This window comes from Lates calcarifer, linkage group LG12 (assembly GCF_001640805.2).
Source record: "Lates calcarifer isolate ASB-BC8 linkage group LG12, TLL_Latcal_v3, whole genome shotgun sequence".
NCBI classification, from domain to species: Eukaryota; Metazoa; Chordata; class Actinopteri; family Centropomidae; genus Lates; species Lates calcarifer.
The window spans coordinates 13,564,052-13,589,048 of record NC_066844.1 but is presented as its reverse complement, the minus strand read 5'-3'; the positions used below and the strand labels follow the sequence as shown (position 1 = coordinate 13,589,048).

The following is a 24,997-nucleotide window of genomic DNA, read 5'->3' as shown; positions in this document are numbered from 1 at the left end:
GAAAATGGTCATAAATATTTCTTTCTGCTAGATTTCACATTCACATTTCACGCAGGGACATGATATTTTCCCCCCTACCTCCAGGGAGAACCTAATGCAAAAAACAGTTACTTATATTCAAGGCTCATGTTCCTTCAGTCAAATGCAGAACATATTCCTTGTTTGCCGAGAAAAACAAGGAAAAAAAGGGGGGGGGGAGAAAGAGAAAAGAGGAGGGGGGAGACATAAAGGACTGTCTTATTTTCTGTGCCATTTACTGGCTAGTACTTTCACAGCCATCCCATTACATCATGTCAAAGATTGTAAACAAGCAAATAACAACAGCACATCAGAGACCACAACGAGGGAGCGGCACACATTGTCCTGCTCCGGAGGTCTCTCTGCCTCCAACTGAGGAGGAAAAAACGTTTGTTTTTATTGTCCATTTAAATAATATATATCTTTTTGCACAGAGAAAAAAAAAGATTGCATGAGGATTTATATGAACCATTGTCTCTGGCCGGGCCAAGTATTTATGGCACATGTCATTCACAGGATGCAGAGGTGCCATCACTATTATTTATGGCGAGACATCCCATCAGGCCATATCATTCTCTAAATGGTATACAGCTATTCACCACTGAATACCGACCTGTGCCATTTTTCTCTCAAATAGAGGCCATGTCACTGCTGAACGTGCAAGGGGGTTGTTATTAATCACTGATAGATACTTTGATGGGTGTATGCATGTCAAACAATCAAATTTACTCTAAGAGACCTATACACGGTGTGGCTGTCCATGCATATTTACTTCAATGAAGGCTCATTTGATTGCCAGCATTGGTAGTTTATCATTTTCCTCCCTGTGCGAAAACAGAGCTGTCGGGGTTTTTTCTGTATCATAGAAAAGGGATATAGAGTGTGTACTATTGAAATTTCTATACTAATACATTGTTACATAAGATTTAATACTATATTACATATGTTCTTATTGTGTTACATTCAACCTTATTCCTATAGCAACACTGTTCTAGTTGACTGCTCAAATTTTTATCAGTTACTCCACTGTAGAGTAAATACAAAATAGTTTGCAAGGTGTGATGATTATTAATAGAGTTAAAAATTGCCAAACACGCACAAAGCCCATCCAGGCTGTGTGTAGTGTGCAGATTGATGCATACCATAGGTCATTTCCAGGCAAATACAGCAAAATGGACAGATGATGTACAGCTGGACAGACTGGTTCAAACATTATATCTCATTTTAATCCTTCTGCGATCTATGATATCTGCCAATCATAAACAATAAGTCATAATACTGTGTAACCAAAGGAGGCAAAAAAAAAACAACAGATTGTACCTGATAATTCAATTAGATTATTCATTCATCAATGCAGTCATGAATTTGAGGGTTTAAATAGCTAATTCTATCTATCTATCTATATTTTACACGCAATATACACATTGACACACATATACAACCTAAATCATTATTATCATTATTATTATTATTTCACTTGTTGTGGAATTTAAAGGGGCACTGCACCAATTTTACACATTAAGTTTAGTTTACACATGGAAACATTTGTTTCACATTTCATGGTAGTGGAGGGCACGCTCTGAAAAACTGTCCCAGATCATGTCAGCATCAAGGGTTTTGGAGCTTGAGCCACACTAGAGTCTGAAAGTCAAAATGTCTTGGATCTCTGCTGCTTCAGCTCTGACTGTTGTTTTGTCAATTTGTCTTTCACAAGTCCCCCAACCATACAGGATGGCAATACCAAAATCACTGGAGTACTTCTTAGTAATTTACTTACTATTTTCACTAACATGATATTAGTATGGCATATTAACTTCAGTGGTCTTGTCTTTAACTGAGTTCTTTTAGAAGTGAGATGCTGTGGCCACCGCTGTCTCGGGATGCTCTAGGGAGCAATATCTGCAGTTTGTGTGCTAACAAACGGCAGCAGGTGGCAAACAGGTATTTTGCTACCATCACCTAGCTCCCCTTAGAACCCCTGTACTTCCTCCCTCTGTCGCCTAGCCTGGCTGGGCCTCGCAGGATGATGCCAAGAATGAACTCTGATGTCTGTTACCCACATTGTGCAAAGAGATTATGAATAAGAGATAAAATCCAGGCTCACTACAGGATTTTCACATTAGCCTGGCTGTGTAGGTGATGCCCTCTATGCACACATGTATACGAGCAAGTGCGCATGCTTACGTGTATTAGGCATGCACATGCACACACACGTCAACATTTTACATGCACATACAGAGTCTCCATGAACTCTCTCCATGAACCTTAGTGGCTGTTTACATCCAAAAGATGCCTTCATCTATAACAAAAATTTGGGCTTACTGAAACAAATAAGTGTTTTAAGAAGAGACGGTCCCAGTTTCAATTTCAATAGCTCATTTAACCCTTATCTGCCCAAATCCTTGGGGTCCATTCTATGTTAATTGGATCTACATTGCACTAGCATTGGGGGTGTTAACAAGCACAGCCTATGAATATTAATTACCCTGAAGTTTTCTGCACAGGAAAGACTTCACTGATACATATTAATTCTATGAAGTTTTTAAAGTAGTGCTCTCATTAAAAATGAATAGGCCCTGCGCTTGAATGTTTTCCCAAGAGGAACTGTGCATCCTTAAGTCTATCCCTAATAAATTGGGTCAGATTGGCTATCCTTAAAGAATAGCTGCTCCTTAAAATGGCATTATTATTCAACTAAATGTAAACATTCCAATCGGGTGAAGAAAGGGTTTTGTTTAAACAGTGTTTTGACAATGGCTATTAAAGCCAGTCATGTCTGAGCATGTACTTTCCCGACCACAGTCTCCTGAGGCCCTGTTAAAACGGTTACTTATTTACAACACTAAACACACAAGTTGTTCAGCTAAACAGCGCAAAATTACTCTGCGTGCCTCTGTGTGTGTGTGTGTGTGTGTGTGTGCGTGTGCTTGTGTGAGGATTTGTGTGTGCATCTTGATGTGGAGCATTCATAAGCGGTTGTTGGCACTACTTTAAATAAAACATTGAGGATGCATTAGTCCTCTGGCTAGCCGAGGCCTCTCTCTAAGCCATTTAATACTGAACTGACGCAGACGTGTTTCCCTGTCTGCCTCCAGCCAGCTGCTTCAGACACCTGCTCAAAGTTTAGAGTTGCCCACTTCAGCACAAACACGCAGGCTGAGGCCATCAAAGACCATCCGGGCGCCACACAATGAGAGCCACTTCACTCTTCTTAATGATACCAGCATACACTCGCATCATTTACATGGGAGACATTTGTACCTGCACACGTCCTTGAGACGTTTCCTCATCCACACATTTTCCATTGGGACATACCATGTTTACACACACACAAGAATCCAGATTAATATGAGAAAGCAGTTTAGGGAGTCAGATGATGTGTATGTACAACAGTTGGATTATAAAACTCCTGTATAGAAGTGGTCTGTAATCAGATTTGTCTCCTACCACCAACCATATGTCCGAACCAACACTGAGACATTTTGAATGTATTTTATCTATTATCCTATATAAGGAATCTGCTTGGTAATGTGAGTGACAGTGAGTACGGCAGACTCTTGAGATTGTGTTTGAACTATTTTACAAATTGCCTATTGTTTAGCTGTATAAACTGTCGATCTCTGTCAAACACATATTCACACTGAAACCTGATTAACTGTTAATGATCATAAATCTACCTGCATTAACCATTTCAGCCTTCTGTCCACACCAAGCCCCCATTTTTACACTCAAAAACAGAGTTTTTCACAAATATGAAATATGAAATGGAATGTTTTGTACTACAATGAAATAACAAGACCTCTAATAATCTCTATGACTTCTCGTTTTGAAAGTAACATGGCTAATCATACAATACAGGTCTGTTTTATATGTATCCAATGTGTTGAAAACATTTACTGGCATAAAATAGAGCTTTGGTTGACACCCCAGTTCAGTAGCACAGGAATTATTGTTAGCCTTGGTTAATATGTAGCATTTATGAGGCGTGATCAAATATTTGTTCAGTTGTCTAATGACAGGAACAGAAAACTTTGTCAATAAGAACAACTAACCTGTGTGTTTGGCTACAATGAATAAAAATAAGTGATGATGGCGAGCAAGAGGGCACAGAACAGAGGCATGCCGAGACTCAGTAGAAGGACACAGCTCTGGCTGTCCAACTCCTTACCAGATATTGGCTGTAAGGCATGTCCAAAAGAGGACAGAGTGTAGGACGTTTAAGTATTTCTCTTTTGTTTTGGCAGTTTTCCACTGCGGATGGATGTGTTTACAAATGCCCTTTACATTGCTAACAACAGGAAGATGCTATTGAGAATACAAGTTAATATTACATATAAAAAGCATTTTCAGATTTATCCAGATTGGTGTGGCCATCTTCTTAATTCCTAACCTAATGAAGGAAATAGTGTTGTTTGTTCACTTGATTGTTGTATAAATCAGGTTGCTCTTTATTTATTTCATTTGTTTTAATGTTTATATTTATCATATTTGACATGATATATTAAACTTGCAAAACAATGAACCACAAGTGAACAGCAATGTTAGTTCCTTTGATTCAAATGATGTAAACCTGTGGAGTGCATTCAGATGGTGTGTCAACTATACTGATGGAAACTAAGTGGAATGAGAGAAAATCAATCCATCTTTACTGCCCTAAACAATTAGTTAGTCTAACTTTAAAAACTAGTCAGGGACCAACATGTTAGAATGCATGTTTGGAACAATCACATTACTCACCTTATGTTTCTTTTTCCTTTGTGCTCTGTTAAAATGGGATGTACGATGTGAGATGAGTGAGTGTGTGCAAGTTTGTGTTCCTATGTGAGTCCATTCTGATTACCGCAATGTCAAACAACTCCTGTGATCCCCCTCCTGCTGCCCACATGAGCAGGGTGTGTAAACAGGATGTCGACCCGAGCAACAGTCAACTATTTTAAACTATGGGTTTCGGCACAGATGCAACCTGTGCTTCATCTCCTCCCAGTCGGAGAGCGGCTGGCTGGAGGTAGACTCAACAAAATGGATGAGTTCATAGGCTGGCTGTCTTGGAGACATCCATAAGACAAAGGAGAGGTGCTGGGTGGTTTACCTCCCAAAACCTCACTAACAAAACTCGGGTGACAAAAGGATTTGAAAAGTTGCACCTAGACTAAACAGATTTCTCTCTGATAGAAAAAATGCATGCAACTGTGCTTTAAAAAAGCAATATGCTTCAAGTGAGAGAGGTTTAAGTCTTGGTAAAATATTTGTGCTATTTTCACTGACACGGGCTGTGTTTTTTTTTTCCCTTTAATAATTATTTCCCCCTTTTTTCGACATAGCAGCGCATCACTGTTCAATTTTCACCTCCATCTGTGTGATTATTAATCAGATCACACATCAATTGCCAGAACCAGCAAAGAAATTCAGCCTGTAATAAAACTGTCATGTGCCGTGGTATAAAGACAGATGTTGCCAGTTGTGTGATAACATAATTAAACTGTTCTGTGAGGGATTCCATAAAATTATTCAAATTGGACGAGCACTATCATTTTACCAATAAAGCAATTTAGGGCAATATGCAGTGTCATAACACTGATGTTATCCTCTCCGCCAGATTTTCCAATAAGTTGGAGCCTGTGCTTGGCCTCCTGTGACAATATGAACACTATACATGAAGATACCTGAGATTGAGGAGTATATGCACAGCAAGACTGTGGGGGCTTGGATCTTTTCAGTGTGATCTGCTCTGTGGAGGCGCACTTGCATAGTGCAAGACTTAGATGACAAGGCCCAGGTTGGAAGCACACATTCAGTAGGATAATGCACCACAGCTTTCGGTCAGAAAGCACCTAGAGCAAAGAAGCCTTTATCACACATGTCAAATATTCAACACTGCACTACACTGATATATAATTCTGTAGCAGAGTAAATACAGAGATACTGGCAGGAATTCAATTCAAAAGTGTGGTGATAAGGCTGCATTCATCTTGTGAAACACCATAACACTGTACATATTTCAATCCAGGCATAGCACTCCTTCCCTCTTGCCCTCAGCTCAGCAGCAGAGTACATGCGATTAGCAGAGATGCGAGGCGGTAAACGCTCTCTGGCCTCCTCTCTGACCTGCCGCTGTTAGCTTCCTCAGTCTGACCATTAGCCTATAATGTGGACGGGATGCCAGAAACCAGCAGGCCCTGTATTGCCAGCCCTGGCCTATGGGCCTCTGTTCTCTCTGAGCATGTCCATGTTTTGTATGTGTACTGTATGTCTCTGTTTGTGTGTGTGTGTTCACGTGTGTTTGTGCACGCGCCTGTGTGAGTGTGACGCGATAGCGAGGCTTATCATCTAGCACTTCCCCCTGAAGCTTGGCAGAACAGAGCTTTTGGTGACTGTGGCAAAGATGCGCATTTCCACCTTCTCAAGCCTCCACAAGGGACCGTGTAAGCCTTGCATTATGCAAACAGGAAACCTGTGCCCGCTCAGCTCTTTCTGTGGCCACAGTGATGCGTGTCACTCTCTCCCTCTCTGTACACGCAACACAACAGACAAATCCACAACCACGCAGACAGAGAGGGAAAAAAAACAAGCTCATAATTGGGCTGGGCTTATCTTGTGATAAGTAACAAAGCTTTAAAGGCACTTGTTTGACAAAGCAGAATTGGATATGTATGCAATAAAAGAAGAGCAATTATTCATCCTTGCTTTATTTTTTTCTTTTATGATATTGTTGGGATATATTTGTGTAGTATCACTGAGAGGGCGAGAGACAGGCTGATATTTTAGAAATCGCTCTAACTTGATTAAAAGGGCTTCAGGACAGGATATTAATATTTAATGCTCTACAGTTGTATCAACCAAATTTTGAGTTGAATGGTTAAGCATGTGTGATGTTGAAAAGGTATTGCTGAAAATGACGATACATCACAAGATATATGTGTAGGGAGTTGAATGTCCTGAAGCTGAAGCTTAAAGCTGATACAAAGTCTCTAACATCATCACTGCCACTGTGTGTTTATTTGACTACTACAGCTACACAACACAACTTCCTGTTGCAAAATCATTTAAATTACAAATCGCAAAACAGGTTATTGCAAAAGCCCTTTCATGCTTTTGTTTTTTTTTTCTTTTTGTATTTTCTCTCCTACAGTATCTTCACTTCCTCATGTGGATAACGTTAAAACCACAACTTCTGCAACACAAACAAAAACACCGAGAAAATCAACATAACTCAGATTGTGGGGAAAACACATATGTTATGAAAATACTCTACTCACGCTCTAAAAAAAGAGAAGATACTCATATGTTATGCACAAACAACTGCAAATAATTAAGCAAGAAAAGCAACAAGATACACAACAATGTTTAAAAGCACACCCAAACGTTCAAACCGTTACAACACAACAGATATCACCAGAGTTCCTCAAAAAAAAGAACTCAAAAGACAGACAGAGCCTTTTTTTTCCATCCTTAGTTCTTAACAAACAGTATTTGACTTACTAATAGAGATGCTTAAATCAAGCTTATGGTCCACTTCCCCCAAATCTGACTAGTCTACAAGATGAATTCCCCTGTCAGAATCAAGATGATCAAACAGATTACAATTATTTCATCCCCCCATCTTTATTAATGAGGACTGTCTTTCATAGTTATGTCCCCTAATAAGAATAAATGATATGCCACTGCCAGGTTTGTTGTTCCTGCTCACTCAGGGGAATCTCAGACATTTGAGAAGATTCTAGATTGATTTTTGCCTCACCTAAAGGGGTAATAGCATCTTGGATGTTTTGTGGAGAACAAAGAATAAAAAAATTAAAAAAAACCTCAGTGTGTCAGTTAGAGGCGTATTAGTGCAAGCTGCAAATAAAACTTAAAAGAAAGACTGTGAAATGCCACAAAAGTAAAAAGTTATCAAGTAATTGAGCGAAGATCGTAATGCCCTGGGGACAATTAACATGGTTCATGGTGCATGAGCGAAAATCCTGGGTTAGTCTAATGGGAGAATAAAAAGACTGCCTGCCTGCCTTCCCAGTAACACTACTCTGGTAAGTAGCCTATCAAAGCCCAGTGTCAGGAGAGTGAGACGTTGCATCCTCTGTCCACATCCACGTGTCATTTATCACACACAACAATTAATATGCCTCCCTCTGTCTCAACTCCAAATGCAGGCCACAGAAATTAATCAGTGGATTTGTTCAAAAGGCATAAAGCAAAAAGCGTTATTTGACACAGTAGAGAGCAGAAGGCAGAAAATGTGACTGTAATACATTGAAATGGGAAAGAGAAAGTTGTTCATTTTTCCTTCCTTTAAATGCCAGCGCAGATCCTGGAGAGTAATAGTTCTTTCTGGATGACTAGAAAACAGGGACCATGCTTGGACGACTAACTCTATTCTAGCGGGGAGGCTTTATTTCCATCCTTTCTTGGTGTCAAGTGCACATCCGTGACACTTTTCTCTCTCTCTTTCCCTCTCCCCTGCCTCACATTCATCAAAGTTGTAACCCTGTTGTCTTTGCAGAGCGAATCAGAATGTGCCCCTGGCAAAGAATGAAGGAAAAGTCAACAGGAATTAAGTTTCAGTGCAACTGTTTACTCAACTGTGGCCTGCAGTTATTGAAATTTTATCCATGGTTTTGTGTGACTACTGCAGTAATGAATTCAGTATGGCTGTGATTTTCTCACTGACGACATGCTCATTTTGAGCTGGAAAAAACGATGGGTTGGAGGTTAGGTCTGGGAGCGGGGTCTGGAGCTGGGGGAGTGGGAATGAAGCGCAGATCTGGAAAAGCCTAAAGGCCTAGCACTGAGACTAAGGAGCAGGAAGCATGCTGACACGCCCTTTCTACTTACTGATCTGCTAACACTTCTTCTTTGGTATCTAGTCCAATACTCTCCCACTTAATACCCTGAAAAAATGTGATTAACAGAGGCATCCCGTTCCAAAGCACACACTGTGTACACTAAGATGACCACAACTAAAACATCACATTTGGCCTGCACTGTATGTTTGCTCCTCTGCCAATTATTCATACATCTTTCAACTCTACAATTAAATAAAGCATGGGTAATGGAGCAATACTTAAAAGATATGGCTAATCACAAACTACTGAAGTGATACATACATAGGGCAGAGCAATATCAGCTGATTAAAACTGCACTGGTCTGCATATCACATCAAGTCAGATATCGGTGCATTTTCAAAATGCTAAGCTATTTACAAGAAATATTTTTCATACCTTGTGTTGTCAAAATAAGATATGAAGCAATTTGCTGGTTATCATCATTTCTGACAACAGAACTGTGTATCACAGAGTCACAATATCGCATCATAATGTCATGATGATTCTGCTGAAAGATTATGAATGATTATGGTGAATTATTGCTCTGCTCTATATGCTACAGCACCATATCCCCCATGCTACAGCTTGGAACAGCATGCTGTAGCATTGTTGCCCTCCCTGATGGATGTGCTGTGACAACAGACAGCGGCACGGAGCCTGTGCATCATCACCAAACAGCTCCTGACAACAACCGCGGTCGTCCTGTCGGATAGACCGAGATAGCACAAGACACACTGATCTTTTCAATGTTGTTTCCTTAAACACACTGTCGTGTGCCACACATAATGCTGACACCAACAGAAAAAGCTTGTCTGTTTGCCTCAAGTCTGAGATGGTGAAAATGTTTTGGGCTTCGCCGACGACAACACCGGCGTGCATCTCCTCGTCTCATTGGTTAACGCAGCAAAGTGTTGCATTAGTTGTGAGTGTGAGGTGTGTTTACAATGAGCCAGGGGAAAACGCTGTCATCCTATTGGACATCATGGTTTCTTAACTGTCTACACAATCCTGTGGCACCTACATACTTAAAATATGTCAGAACACCATTATAAATATTTAACCAAAATGCAGATGCTGCATGCTACGATAAACACGTTCATAACCAAACACAATCACACGGAGAGAGCACTTCCCCTTCTTTAAATATTCAAAAAGGGCCTCAATATACATAAATAATAATAATAATGTGTTTATGTACTAGATGTACTTGGAGATGGAATTAAATATTAAGGGGCACTTTAAGGGGGGGATCAGGCCTGCTGTTGACATGGCTTCATAAAGTGAAGACAGGTGTGAAGGAGGGACCGGTCTACCTGGTGCTGCTGGAGATGCATGAAGTCGGCTGCAGTCACCTCCACTGACGGCGTGGCACTCTTGGGTCGTGCCTCCCTGGACCCGCCCTCCGCACTCGCTCCTCCATTTTGACTGGCTGGTCCGTTGCTCGTCGCCTCCGTCCCAGATTCTTGCATCATGACTTAAAAAACCTGAGAGAAGACACAGAAAGAGAGAAAACAGGGACAGAGACAGAGAGAAACAGCTGTTAAAACACACAGCAATGAGGTCGCATTTCAACTCTGGGCCAAACTATAAACATCTGTCATATCCTTCCCACACAATTTCACTTTTATTGCAGGTTTCCCTATTGGTTTGTGCTTCCCTGTGTCTTGTTTGTTTGCTTGTAGCATATGCAATGAGGCAAACACACACGCACACATTCTCACAGACTGCTTCTCCACAGAGTAATGAACTGCTCCTTTGTTTTGTCTTTTCCGGTGCAGATCCTTTGCAGATGACAAGTCCTCGCTGGGCTGGAGAAAAGTGAGCGGGACTCAGGTTTTTGTTTGTGTTCTCCATTGTGGGGTATATGCAGAGGTGCGGTGGTGGGGGGTTGGGGTCTAGCACACATTGGAGAGGAACCCAACCTGAGTTGAGAGAGAGCAGAGGAGCCCAAGAAAACAGTGGACCTCCAAAACAAAACACTTTCTATGGAAATGGATATATTTACTTGCAAGGCTCCCAGAAGAACCACGGCAGAATGGCTTTTTAATGGGAAACAGGGCGACTGTGTGAGGCCTGCCAAAGGATCTCCATGAGAAACAGCCAATCTGAGGCTGAGCAAAAACAGTCAAATCCTTCAGGGGTGCTCAATTAACACCAAAATACAGGTTTGAATATAAATAATAAAGAGTAGTTGGGAAAAATGCTGTCTTTCATAACTTAACTCAAAAGAACAACAAACAAATATCTGAAATGTGGTTTTATGTACTATTGTATGCTTTTTGCTTTATTTCAAAATATAATAGCAGTATTCGTTGTTAAATGCGAATACACAGCTATTTGCTTACATGTTACATCCTCTGTTCTGCTTTTGGATACACAAAGGCCAGACAGACATATCTATGTGTCTCTCCCACACCACCCCCATTTGCCTTTCTGGGGATGAGTGCCAGTGACACTGGTGCATATCAGTGCCTGTATTCCTCAAATCAGTGGAATGATTTACAGCTATTGTGCGTTGGTCGCAGGTCTCACTGGTGCACCGCATCTAGCCTCCCAATTCCAGGGCGGTTAATGAAGCTGACCAAGTCAGGCAGAAGCGAATTAACTTGGCTGATTAATTATTTATATGAAGCAGAATAAATGCCTTTAAAACACTGGGCCTCATCATGAAAGAAGGTGAAAATGGAACTAAATGCAGATTTATGGTGTTGCATTTAAGGCGTGTAATAGGGAAAGGCCAGAGTGAGTTAATATGTGCTCAACTATGCGGGCACGGTGTCTCCAGAGATCCAGATCTAAACAAGATGCAGACGCACACCCAGACACTGTGGGGACACACACTCAGGCTGACAGATAGGAAATTGAGGTTGACAACTTGTCACATAAGACTATTTACAGAGCATAGGTGAGATAATAATCCCAGACGCGGGATTATTAAAAAATAAACAGCACTATGTAACACTGGTTTATACCCTGGTTCTCAAGGACAGTGTCCCAGCTTAGTATCATCAGTAGCAGTTGTGGGCTACAGTGAGCTAAAACAGCACCAGAGAAAAAAATCAAACCCAAAGTGCACTATGGTTTACATCTCCACTCCTGTAGAAGCCCTCCTTGCAAGAAGCATAACCGAGTGAGTCATCTGACACTGTGGCCTGTGCCGGTTCAGTTGTGTGTCACAACGCCCCCACACTCAGGGGCCTGTCTGAGCAGCTTGGGCCCGGCCTACAGGCCCTGTTTTCTGGGCTGGGGCTAGAGCCGGCCCCCCTCTCCCTCCAGACAGATGTTGACCCGGCTCACCCCTCCAGTCTGGCACGGGTTCCCTCCATAATGGGATTTTCTAAACAAGGAGTGAGCAAGAAGAATACTGTGGGATGGGATGGAGCCAGCCACAACTCCATCTACAGGCCCTTGCTTGCACCAACTCCCCTTCTGAGACACCAATTAGAAACACACATTCTCGGGCGAAATTAAATGCCATTTGAAATAAACCATGTGCTGACGTTATTCACCCCCACTTATTTTTCAAATAAAAGACATTTTTCCACATGCAAAAAAGAGGGCCTGCTTTCTTTTTTTTCCAAAGCTACATAAAAGGGGGAGAAAGTAATGGCTATTATACATGCACTGTCATTCCATGCAAAATTTTCATAATTATAACGGAAAGGCGTAAATTTCCAAATGCATGGCATCTCTAAAAGTAATCAAGAGAATGAGCCGCAGGGCTATTTTAATGTATGCAAAACTAGTGACCCACAATAAAGGAGAGAAAAGCTACAATGAATGCAAAGTAATGCGCGCATGCTTGGAACCGGCACTGATGAGGGGATGGCTAAAATTAACACCCAATTAATTTTCGAATTGACAAACAAATGAAACCCATAAATCTACTTTCTCATTAATTTTACCACAGAATAATTCAAAGCTGCAATATCATGAGCGAAAAAATTGGAGGAAAAAAGAAAATGGAAAATGGGCATTATCCATCATAAATATCAAGCAGATAGGAAAGAGCCTTATTAGAGAGTTGTGCTGATAACAATGTTAATCTGTGAAGCACTGAGGCAGGGACACCATCATCAGCTGGGGCCTGGGCAGCTCAAGCCACGTGACTTGGCCTGCGTTTGTTTATCTATCTATTTATTTTCACTTTGCTCAGGGGATAGCCTTGTCTGTGATGACTCAAAAAACTCCAAGTTTTTCCATCCGTTCCATTTATACAACTTGCACAAATTCAGCTCTAACCATGGGTCAAGTGTCCTGCTATAAAGGGTGTAGTTACTGGGGTTAAGAGCATATGCATGCACACAAACATTACAACACAAAACAACACACAAAAAGAGACATGAGAAAAAAATCTTTCTTATTAATAATGGAGCATGTCAACTTTTTTTCTGAGCTGGAAAAAAGTTTAAAAAAAGAATCTAAATAATGGAAATTCCAGGAGATCAAAACAAGGCAACAACAGTTTGTACAAAAAGAACTGGCTGTGCTGTTGATTATTAGCTGCCTCTCTGTTCTTTTGGGGGGGGAGTTGCTTGCAAAACAAAACAAGTGTTTGGAACAAACACTGGATAATAAAAAAGGTCAGAGTTTCTGTTTGTTTACAGTTTGTTTTGTTTTCCCCGCCTCAACTATGAGGAGTACAGTACAAACAAGAGTCTCATGTGTCTCCCACCTGACCAGACAGGTTGAAGGTTAAGAACAGCCGGCGGCCAAAGCTCATCGACCCTGCCTCTCCTCCTCTCTCTCCGCCCCCCCTCAGTGGAAATATAATGCCTGTCCCCCTGTCATGCTTGCCTAGAATTCAACAGCTCAAACAAGTCAGCAGTCGATTCAAGGTAGGGTCGGCCCTGCGCAGCTGTGCTTTGACCCTTCTCCATGTTCTGTTTTTCTTTAATGCTCATGACAGTAAAGCCTCAGCGGCCACCTGCTTCGACTCGCCAAGTTCTCACACAGCCCTTGTTTACACAAGCACACAACAAAAGCACAACATTTCTTGGATGGGAGATAAAGACACACAAAGGAGGAGACAATGGGGAGAGGTTCACTTTAGAGCTGTTTAGGTTCTGCTTGGTTACTAGACTAGACAACACATCAGCGTGTACCAAAGGTGCAACAACAGAATGCTTCTCAAGGTTTGTTAAGAGTCTCTTGTTTTGCTGTATTTTGGCTTCTGATTCTGGGGAAAAGTCAAAAGACACAAACTGTATGTTAAATAATCCATTATCACAGCTATCACTGATAACAAACTACTCTGAGTCTCTTGGAAACATCCACTGAATCACCCCCCCGACCCCCCCTGTATTATTATAAAAAAAATGAGACTTTTGCCAAAACCAGAACCACCTCAATCAAAAAGGAAAAAAAAAAAAACTCAATCTGGACTCGTTGCCACTCTCACTACAATTCTCTTGCCGCTCTCTGCTGGGAGGAACTAACACATTCTGGGATGACATTCTGCCAAAGGAGAATTCACAGTCAGACCAAACAACCATGTAATCTTGTCAGCCACTTCAACCAAGTCACAGATAAGCAAAGCATATCTCCAGACTACTGTGACAATATAGTAGGAACACACACACCCCACCCGCAAGTAATACCTCACATCCCTGCACCACACGAGACACTTTCCCAAGTTCTTCCCAGACCTTGTACGGGTTATAGGCAGACCACTCACGCTGGCAAACAAAGCAGCTGTTTGTTTAATAAGTGATTGCTGCCATGGCTACAGTAAACAGGAGGAGTGGGGGTGGGGGGGTTTGTGTTTATGAACAAACACATCTCCTTGCAGGAGCCATTTAATATTAACCAGGTGGAATGATCAGGCGATTTCCTAGGTGACACTAGGGGCAGGCAGAGTGTAAACAGGTTCTGGGAAGGGAGGAGAGGGGGGCGAGGCTTTAGGGAATCAAGGTTGATGCAAATGTGGCTTCAGGCTAAAATAAACAGCAAAGCAGAAGTCAAGATAAACAAAAAGTCATTATTCTGACATTTGAAGACGCATAAAGCGCCGCAGCTGCTGGCGAGCCGCCGTTGAATGAGAACAAGATGGGCGACGGTGGGGTGGGCAACCGGCGTGGTGGTCTCCCGTGGAAACATATGGTTGTCAAGCAAAGCAACCGAGTGTTTCTTCCAGACCCAACAAACAGTGGCTCTTCACAACAGCGCGGCAAGGAACTTGTAAAAACATGTTAAACATTTACCTTCTTCAATTATTCAGTAACTGGGTTTGTGGAAATAACAAAGGATGTCTCAGGGTTTTCGAGAGCTGGCACTCACAACATCAGGGTACAGAGTGAAAAAACAACAAAAGAAGGAAATAGGTGGAAACTGAATGGACAGAAATCTTATCTATCATAAATCAAAGTGCATGGATTTGATTACTTGATTTATGTGTAACCTCAGCACATCACGAGTTGCTCCATCTGCAACATCGAACATTTCATTGTCCAAAAATAAGTAGCGATTACAGAAGACAAGGTAAAGTAATGTAGTGAGGGGACTTTCAAGCTGCATGTCACCTTGACCATGAATTTTTCATGCATCCAACAACATGCCATCTGCTGAGCTCAAGTCATCCACTGAGGCTTCCCTACCCAGAATTCATAGTTTTCTGTCTCCACTTCCCCTACTGATTTCATTTAGTCCTCAAAAAAAACAGTTACCCCCATGTAAGGAGGCATAAAATATGAGCAAGAGTGCCAAACACATATTTATAACACATTGTGACGAGTGTGATAGGATTCTCAAGCATGAAATCTAGATCCAAACCTATTACTCCACCAGGTGCAGCGGAAAAGGGGCTCGACATCCAGGCAGTGGTGATTTATGTGAATATCAACCTATTATCACGCTACAAGCTCAAATAAATTATCAATAAGAAGGGTACTAGAAGGCAGACTCCAATGGAGAAGCTGAGTAGATCCATAATTTCAGAAAATATACAAAACAGTTTGTCTCCTTTGCACGGAGCCATCCGAGAAATACCTCGGTGTAAAGGCCTGCTGTGCACAGACAATGACGGAATGTGCCAAAGTAAGGCAGGCCATGGTATTTTTAGTACAACCAGGGCCGATAGAGACTAAGTAAATAGAGAAGTCTAATGAGTTTAAATCTGGTTGTACATGAATGGAATAGTAATTCTGGGATGTGGAGCCTCTTTTAGGAGTGGTTTGCCACACATTTTCTTAGCGACTCTCCTTCATTTGACTTTGATAATCTCGCTCACATGTGGCTCATGCCCATTAACACTACACTGAGAGGACAGACACCAGGAGACGAGGGGGCCTCTTTTTCTGACCACGAGCTCAATGCACAGAAAAAAGCAGGCGTCGCTACACTCAAGCTCATCTCCAATTAGACCTGTCAAACAGTCATACACATAGAAAAACACAACTTCAATCTATCTGCATCCTATGGGAACTGCAAAAGCTCTTATTGTTTTAACATTACTTAAAGCATGTCATATATTTTTAATCATTTTTACTAGAATTCATGTAAGGGCTGGTCCCATGAGTATAGGAATACAAAGGAAATGTGTCAGATGCATTTTCCTGGGAAAACCAAGGTTAGCCTTAACGAACTTGTCTAATTAATATTGCACGCATAGGCAAAGAGAGGACAATATTATTATAACTGCTCTTTTTTTTGGTGGTAGTGGTGGGGGGGGCGCTAAGCGCAGTGCACACTTCCTCTGTGAGCTGACAATATGTAGCCTAATCATTTTTTGGAGAAAGCTTTTGCAGTTCTGTTAAATCATCGAGACAGACCTGTGGTAAACCACAGCTCCACACACAAAGTAAGCTGCTAATTACTGTTGAGTAAGTCATCAAGTGTGGTAGATGCATTTATTATGATTCCTCTCTCAGTGCATGCATGATAACTTGGAAAAAAACTGTAGGGTCTGACATAATCCCTGCTATTTAAATGATTCCTAACACTGGTAAATGTTTCTTTCTGGACAAAAACACACAGCAGGTGTAGGTCCCCCACTTCTTTTGTTTAGAGTTACTCACACAGAGATTAAGTTAAGCTATTGATTTTCTGGACACAGTCATTAACCTTTACACACAAATAATAGAATGGTAATGTAGTGGCTATTTCATTTCAATAGTATCTCCCCTACGACTGTCAATGCTTAGTGACTGCTTTAAATTTACTGAGTTTGAGAATCTATAACACAACAGCAGTTTGCTATTAGGCATCTGATTCACTGTCACTGGTATGGGAGTGGTCTTACCCACTGATCCCTCCTGCTGCCTCTGAAGGAGCAATTCTTCCTGGATATGATACTAGGGTCGTTCAAGCCTAAGAAGCATGTTATTATTTTAAAAGCCCTAGCTTCCCAGAGAGAGGACAGAGAGGGTTAAAAAGGAAGGGAGCTTGTGCCTTCCATTAAGCAGTTAAACTGAAGATAAAGGGCGAGGGGCTAAATACCAAAAGACCTTACATGAATTTCTGCGTTTTAATGGAATCAGGTTTTAACAACTCTTTTTCGTTAAATACAGCCTGTGTCAGGAGGATGCGTCCCACTCATAAAGCAGCACAATGACAATGTACAGTGGCACTAATACAAGGACATAGTTCATCATGACATTTTCTGCAATTCCCAACTGATTAGGGTCATTATGTTGGAGGCCTGATTTATGTTGTCATTTCCTCTCACCGATCCTGCATCAATGAATCTTAATGAATTGGTAAATAAGGGTGAAGATTACACTGTGTGACACGGCAACATTTCTCACCCTCAACGGCCGAGATTTATGTAGCCAATTAGAGACTAACAGAGAAAATTGGCTGGCAGAAAAATAATATTCTTTATGGCGCAAAATGGAGGAGCATTCTCAGTGAAGGGCAATTGTATTGTCAGTGTTAAAGTCCATAAACCACCCTCCTAACCCACCTTCAAAAACACGAAGCGAAGTCGGACTCTGTAAGCAGGGGACATACGGGCAAGTTCAGACGATTGCGTGAGGCTGTACGTTCACAGAGCTGCTGAGCCCTGCACTGAGCCCAAAGTCCTTAACATTCACCACGGCCCATCTCATATGTTTGATCAACATAAATACACCCCTGTATGACAAACATGTTTACCTTCTAACTGCAAACATCACACAATCAGACACCATGAGGTGCTGCTTCTCTAATGAAGACACAGGAGCTTTCATCAAGGCCAGCCGTGTCCCTCTGTCAGAAATATGCCTCCTTTATATGGACATCAAAAAGCATTTGTACAAAGAAAAGATGCCAAATTATTTGCTCTAAACATACAATAAGCCCATATTTTTCAATTAGTTTTTTTTTTGTGTAGGAGGGAAAAAATTTTAGTTATAAAACACATCCAAATGCCCTTCATCTTTTTTTCAAAGGAGGAATATGAAAATACGATCACCTCTTTGAAGATATCTCTGATCAACACATAGCAAGAGGACATATACAATATGATTAGGGGCTCTTTAACTATTCCCGGGTACATCATTATTGCAACCATGATAGTTTTTATTTCTCAGATGCAGATTAAGGAATGTTGAGGCTGATTATGGTGAGGGACAAAACTGTTTTTGTGTATCACTACAAAGCATGAAAAGCTTGCCTGCTTATTAATACCAAGTTCTTAAAAGAGCACTTAGAGTTATAATGAGAACCTTTATGTATTACATATTGTGACTAGATTTAGTATGAGGCAGCAGCTCTCCACATCAAACAAACTGGCCTGCTATTAGGCACAGGGGCTGAGGGATGCTGTGTGAAAAGGAGTGGAAAATTAAAGCTGAAGCAACGCAGGAAAGGGCTTAATTTACTGGCATGTACAGTATGCAAATGAGATTACTCTCAGCTTAACTGCATCATTTATGTCCATAATAACGGCATCATCATTACAGGGCTCAAATTAAATTACACTGTAATTAGCATATCAAAGTGATTGGTTAAAGTTTAAAACAAATACCCAATTTTGTTAATGAACATCTGTAATCACCATGTAGACTCTCAGTGAAAACATCCAAAACAAATATGTGTTTTGGAGAAGGGGAGGAATATCCCTCCCAAATGACATGTCCGTCTGTGTGTGTGCGTGCACATTTCTGTGAGTGTGTGTGTGTGTATGTGTGTGTATATTGAACTGATGTCGGTAGGATGGGAGGGAAGGGGGGGGGGGGGGGGTGTTACCTGGAGAGCTCCACACACTCAGGATATATTTCCCAAACTCCAGGAGATCAAAGATCCAATTTCCCACACTTGCCACTTCAGGAGCTCATCAATAAAATACTAATCACTTCACGCCTGATTCTGAGAATGGAGCTGCAGCCGAGGGCTTAGGGAGACTTCCATATCACAAAAAAACACCTCCGCACTGACTGTCTTGACTGTTGTTGAGTGTGCACACAATCCTGCACAGACACACATATAACTTGCAGTCAGGTTTATCCAATAGCTGTCCTGCCTCTCTCCCTGATAAACACGGTGGGTTTTAACATCTAGCACTGTAGCTCAAAGAGCACTTCCTCAGACCTCTGACAGAAATCACACACACCTTGTGTCAGGTGCATATGAATGAAAGTCAATCCTTTTGATCTGGCACTTTTATCATCCACATAGTATTGATAGTTTAGAATTTATGATGGATTTTTTTTATTTATTTTTTTTTGCAAAATGTCAAGTTATAGTTCTTTGTTACTATTACCACCAACATTCCTCTGTTTTGCCTTTGCTAATAATTAACAAAAAGAAAAGGAAAAAGGCAGCAGCTAGTGGTGTACATTATCAGAAATGCACTCAACAAATTTTAAAGAAGTGGCATCTTATTCATTCATTAAGAAATCCATTAAAAGGCCTTATTTCTTGCAAGTATGTAAAAGATGTGCCTTTCAAGGTAGAGCTAGGGCAAATCCACTCCATCAGCTAATGACGGCACTCATTACACAGAGAAGCTGGCTAATGAAGGCGCGGTGGCCGGCCGATCCCCTCACCCAGCATAAAGCCCTATGAAATGCTAATATCTCACTTCTAATTAAAGGATACTAAGTCCAAATGCACCTTCACGGCTAGTAGCCGGCAACATAAATTTTATTTTTCAACACTACACTACACCCAGAGATGTGCCTGAGCAACATTCCATTAATTCATATTTAATACCCCCACTAGTCCTGCATTTGCCTTGCTATCTGCCTCTCCTTCTTCTCCTCTCTCTGCTTTATATTGTGAGTAGGCACATCATTACACTCTCTAAGAGTACCTTTTATTTTTTTTATTATTTTGTTTTATGTTGGTGCACACATTACTTTAAAGTGCTTCCAGAAATAAGCACACATGCACACAACAGCCTGTATGTGTGTGTCACAGGGGGAAAGGTCAGGAAAAAAAAACACAAAGAGAAGAAAGGAAAATATAAGCCAGTATCACCCCTGCTGCACCTGTATACATTTAGAGTGTTTACACATCTTTGGCTGTAAATATGTTTACAAGAAAACCTGTTGCCCTTCTCAGAAACTGACCTTGAAGCCAGTAAACAACCCTTTCACAAAGTTCATTAACGTCAAAGAGGGTTTAGTCTTTCCCTTCAGGTGGAAAAAAACACAAAGGGTCTGTGCCATTAGCTTATCTACAAAATATAACTGCAGTGGAGTGGAAATTATACTTAGGCCTGACAAAATAATGAACAGTAAGTTAAGTCTGAACTGAAACAAAAACAGGATTTTATCACTGTGATCATCACTTCTTGAAAATGTGAATTGATAACTAATTATTTAACCACTTCCTTACATCTATCAAGAACAAGTATCTTTCAAACTGCACGATTATTAAAAACTGTTTGTTTTTTTTTTAACTTGGATTTATTTTTAAAATGTCCAAAATACAAATAGTTTTATATTAAGTGCATCGTTTGCCAGTGGGGAGCAGTAAAATGCATGAATGTAAAGGTCAGTGTTAAGAACATATCACATGACGTCTGTTTGATCCCAGCCCAAGTTATTTTCCCAAGGATTCTCGGGCTCTGTACTGTGTAAATCAGGCAGTCTGACCTTCTACATTCCTCATGCTCTGTCCTCCCATTCATCCACAGGCACAGATAATACTGGGCAAATATCATAAACGTGAGGATTTTAGGATTGAGGTGAGGCTGCCATCATCCTCCACCAACTGGGAAAAAGAAAGCCCATGCATCTGAAAGAACCTTATTTCCACCTGCCGTTAGACTAACCTGCGGTGAGGCTGCCTGACCCTAATGCCTAATAGCCTGTGTACTGAAAATCCATGGAGGATACTCCCAGATGACTGACTGGCTATAAGTAATGTCCAGTAATGTCCAAGATTTTGCTGACATTTCACCTGGATTTTTGTATTGATGACACTGCTCATGCAAAATGATCCTTTTCAGCTTGTTTTAAACAAACTACTGTTGCTGCTGCAAAAGCAAATCTTAAAACTTTCATGAATTTTAGAGGTTAAATCACTACTTTATTCAATCTGCATTAAGAAATAACACACTGGCAGGTATTTACAACTACGACTGATGCTTCAGCAAACTTCAGAACCATTAAAATAAAAAAAAGGCACAGCCTCCAGAATGGTACATTTCTTCTGCAGTATCCCAGGATTCTCTTGTGAGATGATTTCATCCAAGTATCATAAAGGGTCTCTGAGCATTGCCAAGACATTTCCAGTTCAAACGCAGCATCGGCTTTGGGCCAGGGCGTGACCTGCAGCTGAACTGGCCTCTGCTCGGCCACAGGGAGGAGGACAACAGCCACTCCAAACACATCACCCCCACCCCCTGATAAATAACTTAACACAGCAAACAGAGGCCCATCAGTCAACCTATACATAGCTAACACCAGGACAGGGACAGAGATCGATGGAGAGATACAGACAAATAAAGAAAGACAGAAAGAAGACAAGAAGAGAGGGGACAGAGGGAGAGAGGTGGGGGTACACTACGAGGGCATCTAACAGTGCCGAGTAGATAAATATCACACAGGAGCCTGGGCCAAGCAGCATGGAAGGCCAACTGCTGTAAGACTGTGAAAGCCCAGGCTATTTTGCCGAGCTGTGACATTTGTTTCTTATTGTCTAAGTGGCAGCTGAAAGCGTCTCCCTGCGAGGGCCCCTCGGCTCAGCTCTAGCCCGCTTTGACAGGGAGGTAACCATATTAGGACGTGTATGGTAAAGTAAACAATAACATAGTTGCAATGAGATGGAAATTTTTCAGCTAATGGTGTTTGTCATTCCTGTTTTCAGTGCACTGAGCAGCCCTGTGTTTTTTCTAGCCAGCCAGAGAGACTTTGTTTATGAAAACAACGCAGGAGCCAAGGCTAAAACCAGGGCAAAAAAAAGAGAAAACCGTAAATAAATATCAGTTTAAAAAATGCCTCCACCTTCATTCAATTACATAAACAACCCCACATTTTGGTAGAAATACCCTTTCAGCTTCTCTGTCCCTTCCAGGCCATGTCCACACTGTGGTGGCTAAATCTGGAAACACATATTTTCCTCTTTTCTCCACAATGATCCACCATCTTTCACAGACACTGGCTTTATACTGGGAGCTGGTAAAATCAGTCATCATCAATTCAGTTCAATTGAGTTTGTCAATAAGACAAGACTGAACAATATGTCAGTGAGAACATCTAAATGTTGTGTTTGGCTACAATGGAAAACAGTAACAGTCATAAGAGTAGGATGGTGCAGAAAATGGAGCTGGTTCCATTTCACCATGTTTTTGATACCGCATGTCCACAATGATACATGTTTCTCTGCAAATCTCTTTCTTTTTCAGCTGAACAAGCGCTCCAAATTCTCAGTGCATCAGGGTTTAATATTGTCTAAACACAAGAGGCTGAATAAGAACTTCACATACTGTGATTCAAATACTTCACAAATCAGTGGACTGAGTTGCGGGAGTGAAGTAATTTTTTTCATAGAGTTCAACTTTGGTGAACTCTGACAGGCAAATTTGCTGCATTGACCAATAACAAACCGCATGTTTCAAAACAATGATTGTGCTCTATCACTCAATTCAATGCAGACTTTCAATACTTAAAACACTGTGGTATTAGATTCAAGATACACATTTCAGTTTGCGCTTGAGGTTGACTATGCTGCTAGCGTGGATGATATCACTTTCATTGGTAGAATTCTCAGATTTATCCACCATCATGAATGTAGCTTCGAGAAAAAAGGTTCCACTTAAATGACATCTTTAATTCGGACTTATTATTTTAACACTCTCCAGAGAGTCTAACCAGCAACTGAATGCAAACCCAGCTCTTAACATTATATGATGTGAATCAGAGCAATGGGCAAACTGTTGTAGTTGAATGAAATAACTGAGATGCTATTTGATACGCTTGGTCAGGTCACTTGTCCCAACCCTCAGTTACAACCCATAGGAGCGTACCAGCGCAAACACAGGAAACAAACGTCTCCTGAGTGAAAGTCCTGTGTTTTGTCGTGGACTTTGTTGTTGTACATCATATGACTTCCTCCTTTGCTACAGTCATATTTACTAGAGGTTGCCTAACAATAAAACGTAACTGCAATGTAACTACTTGGAAAGACCCCCAACGGCCTCTTGTTTTTACAGGAGGGCAGTCTCTCCATTTCTTACTAATTTCAAAATCACGTTGAGCTATCTATGAGAAATTTAGCTCTCACTCTGTTTTATGTTCCACTGGTCACTCGTTCTCCACCCTGTTTACTCCCTTTTCTTTGGCTGTGGTCACCACATTATCTTTTTCAGGTTAAGAAAAGGCATATCCGCATGTTTGTGTATGTGCAAGTGTGGAAAACAAAGACTCAGATATTTTTCCAGCCCTTATTAATAACCACTGCTGACTCACTGGTCAACTATTCAAAAAAGAGCTACACCTCAGAATGAAGCTGAGAAAGGGAAAGTCTTGCCCAGGTTCAAAGAACATAACGTTCACATGCATTTCTTTGGATATATAATGTAAACAGTGGACTATAGTATGAACCAGAAGTACTGCAGACGTGCAGCTCCTCCACTTCTGGCTTCTCCACATGGTGACTTTCTTTGTTTAATTTTTTTCCCACCTCCTTCTATCTCTCTCTCTCTCTCTCTCTCTCTCTCTCTCAGCCTCATTCCTAATCTCACACCAAAAATGCAAGCTGTTTATTTGCGTAGGGCTGAAGCCATTCCATTAAGTAGCCCCACCAGGTGCTTTATCCCTAAAAGGGATTTGTTTTCTAAAATAAACGGAGAAAGCAACAGACTGCCAAAGTGATATTTACCATGACATGAAATGATTGCAACAAAAGTCAAAACTATCCAAATAAGAATCACTGCAGCTTGTAGGAACTTTTTAGAATTTCCTTACATAGTCACAGACCTTCACTACTCAGAGAGGAAACCATAAACAAGACTCCTTTAAATATGCCATAATATATAAATGTATGATTTTGTTTTAAGGGGTAAGGGCAGTATGTACATATGTTAACTCATGTTCCACTAGTCACAGTACAGTATATTGTTTTGCAGTCTGACAGATGCTGGCTCAAGTTACCACAAAACAATTCTGTATAGTAATTTGGCTCTGAAGACAACAAATCAATCCAAGTTATTAGTTCTATTTCATCTTTCCTGAGGCAGAGACACAAGGCCGAAAACCAAAAAAAGGGAGCTTTGACATTTTTTCTCACTTTTGTGATTTCCTTTTCATCTTGCTGTAAGAAACTCATCTGCGGGTGGAATTTGCTTACTTCTGTCACCTCAGTCAATCTCACACTAAGAGTCACGTTAGCCATCTGCACCTGGTAGCAGGCTGACACTATCAAAGTTCTTCACTCTCCTAGGCAGACCAGAGTTTACACATCCGTCAATATGTTTCCAGACCAAAAGAAGAAGACATGTGTGTTTGATGCTGATAGAAAAATAGATTGAAAGTTGCCAAAAGCATTTTCCCCCAAAAGGATATTTTAAGTAGCTTCAGGATAACACATCAGTGATAACATTATCAGTGCGATTCTCTCTACCTCCACAGAAGATAATTCACATGAAAGTTGAAGGAGATGCAAGAAAGACAGAATGTTGCTCCATTTTATGTGACAGCTGTATTCAGCATAGCATAAGGCACACATTTAACTGTGCAACCTGTTTAGAAAGACAATACAGAGGGAGGCAATCTGCCAGAGTTTGTTCTGAT

At 41.0% G+C, this 24,997-nt stretch overlaps 1 protein-coding gene across 9 annotated transcripts in view; it reads right to left on the bottom strand.

Annotated features, from left to right (window-relative positions):
- foxp1b (forkhead box P1b) overlaps positions 1 to 24,997 on the bottom strand; it is a 150,336-nt gene that overhangs the window by 72,609 nt on the left and 52,730 nt on the right. For all 9 annotated transcript variants that reach the window (XM_051074689.1, XM_051074692.1, XM_051074697.1 and 6 more), the window contains one exon: positions 10,151 to 10,321. In XM_051074689.1, the coding sequence (XP_050930646.1) occupies positions 10,151 to 10,309 (159 nt within the window). In that variant the 5' untranslated portion in view covers positions 10,310 to 10,321. The remainder of the gene's footprint in view (positions 1 to 10,150; positions 10,322 to 24,997) is intronic.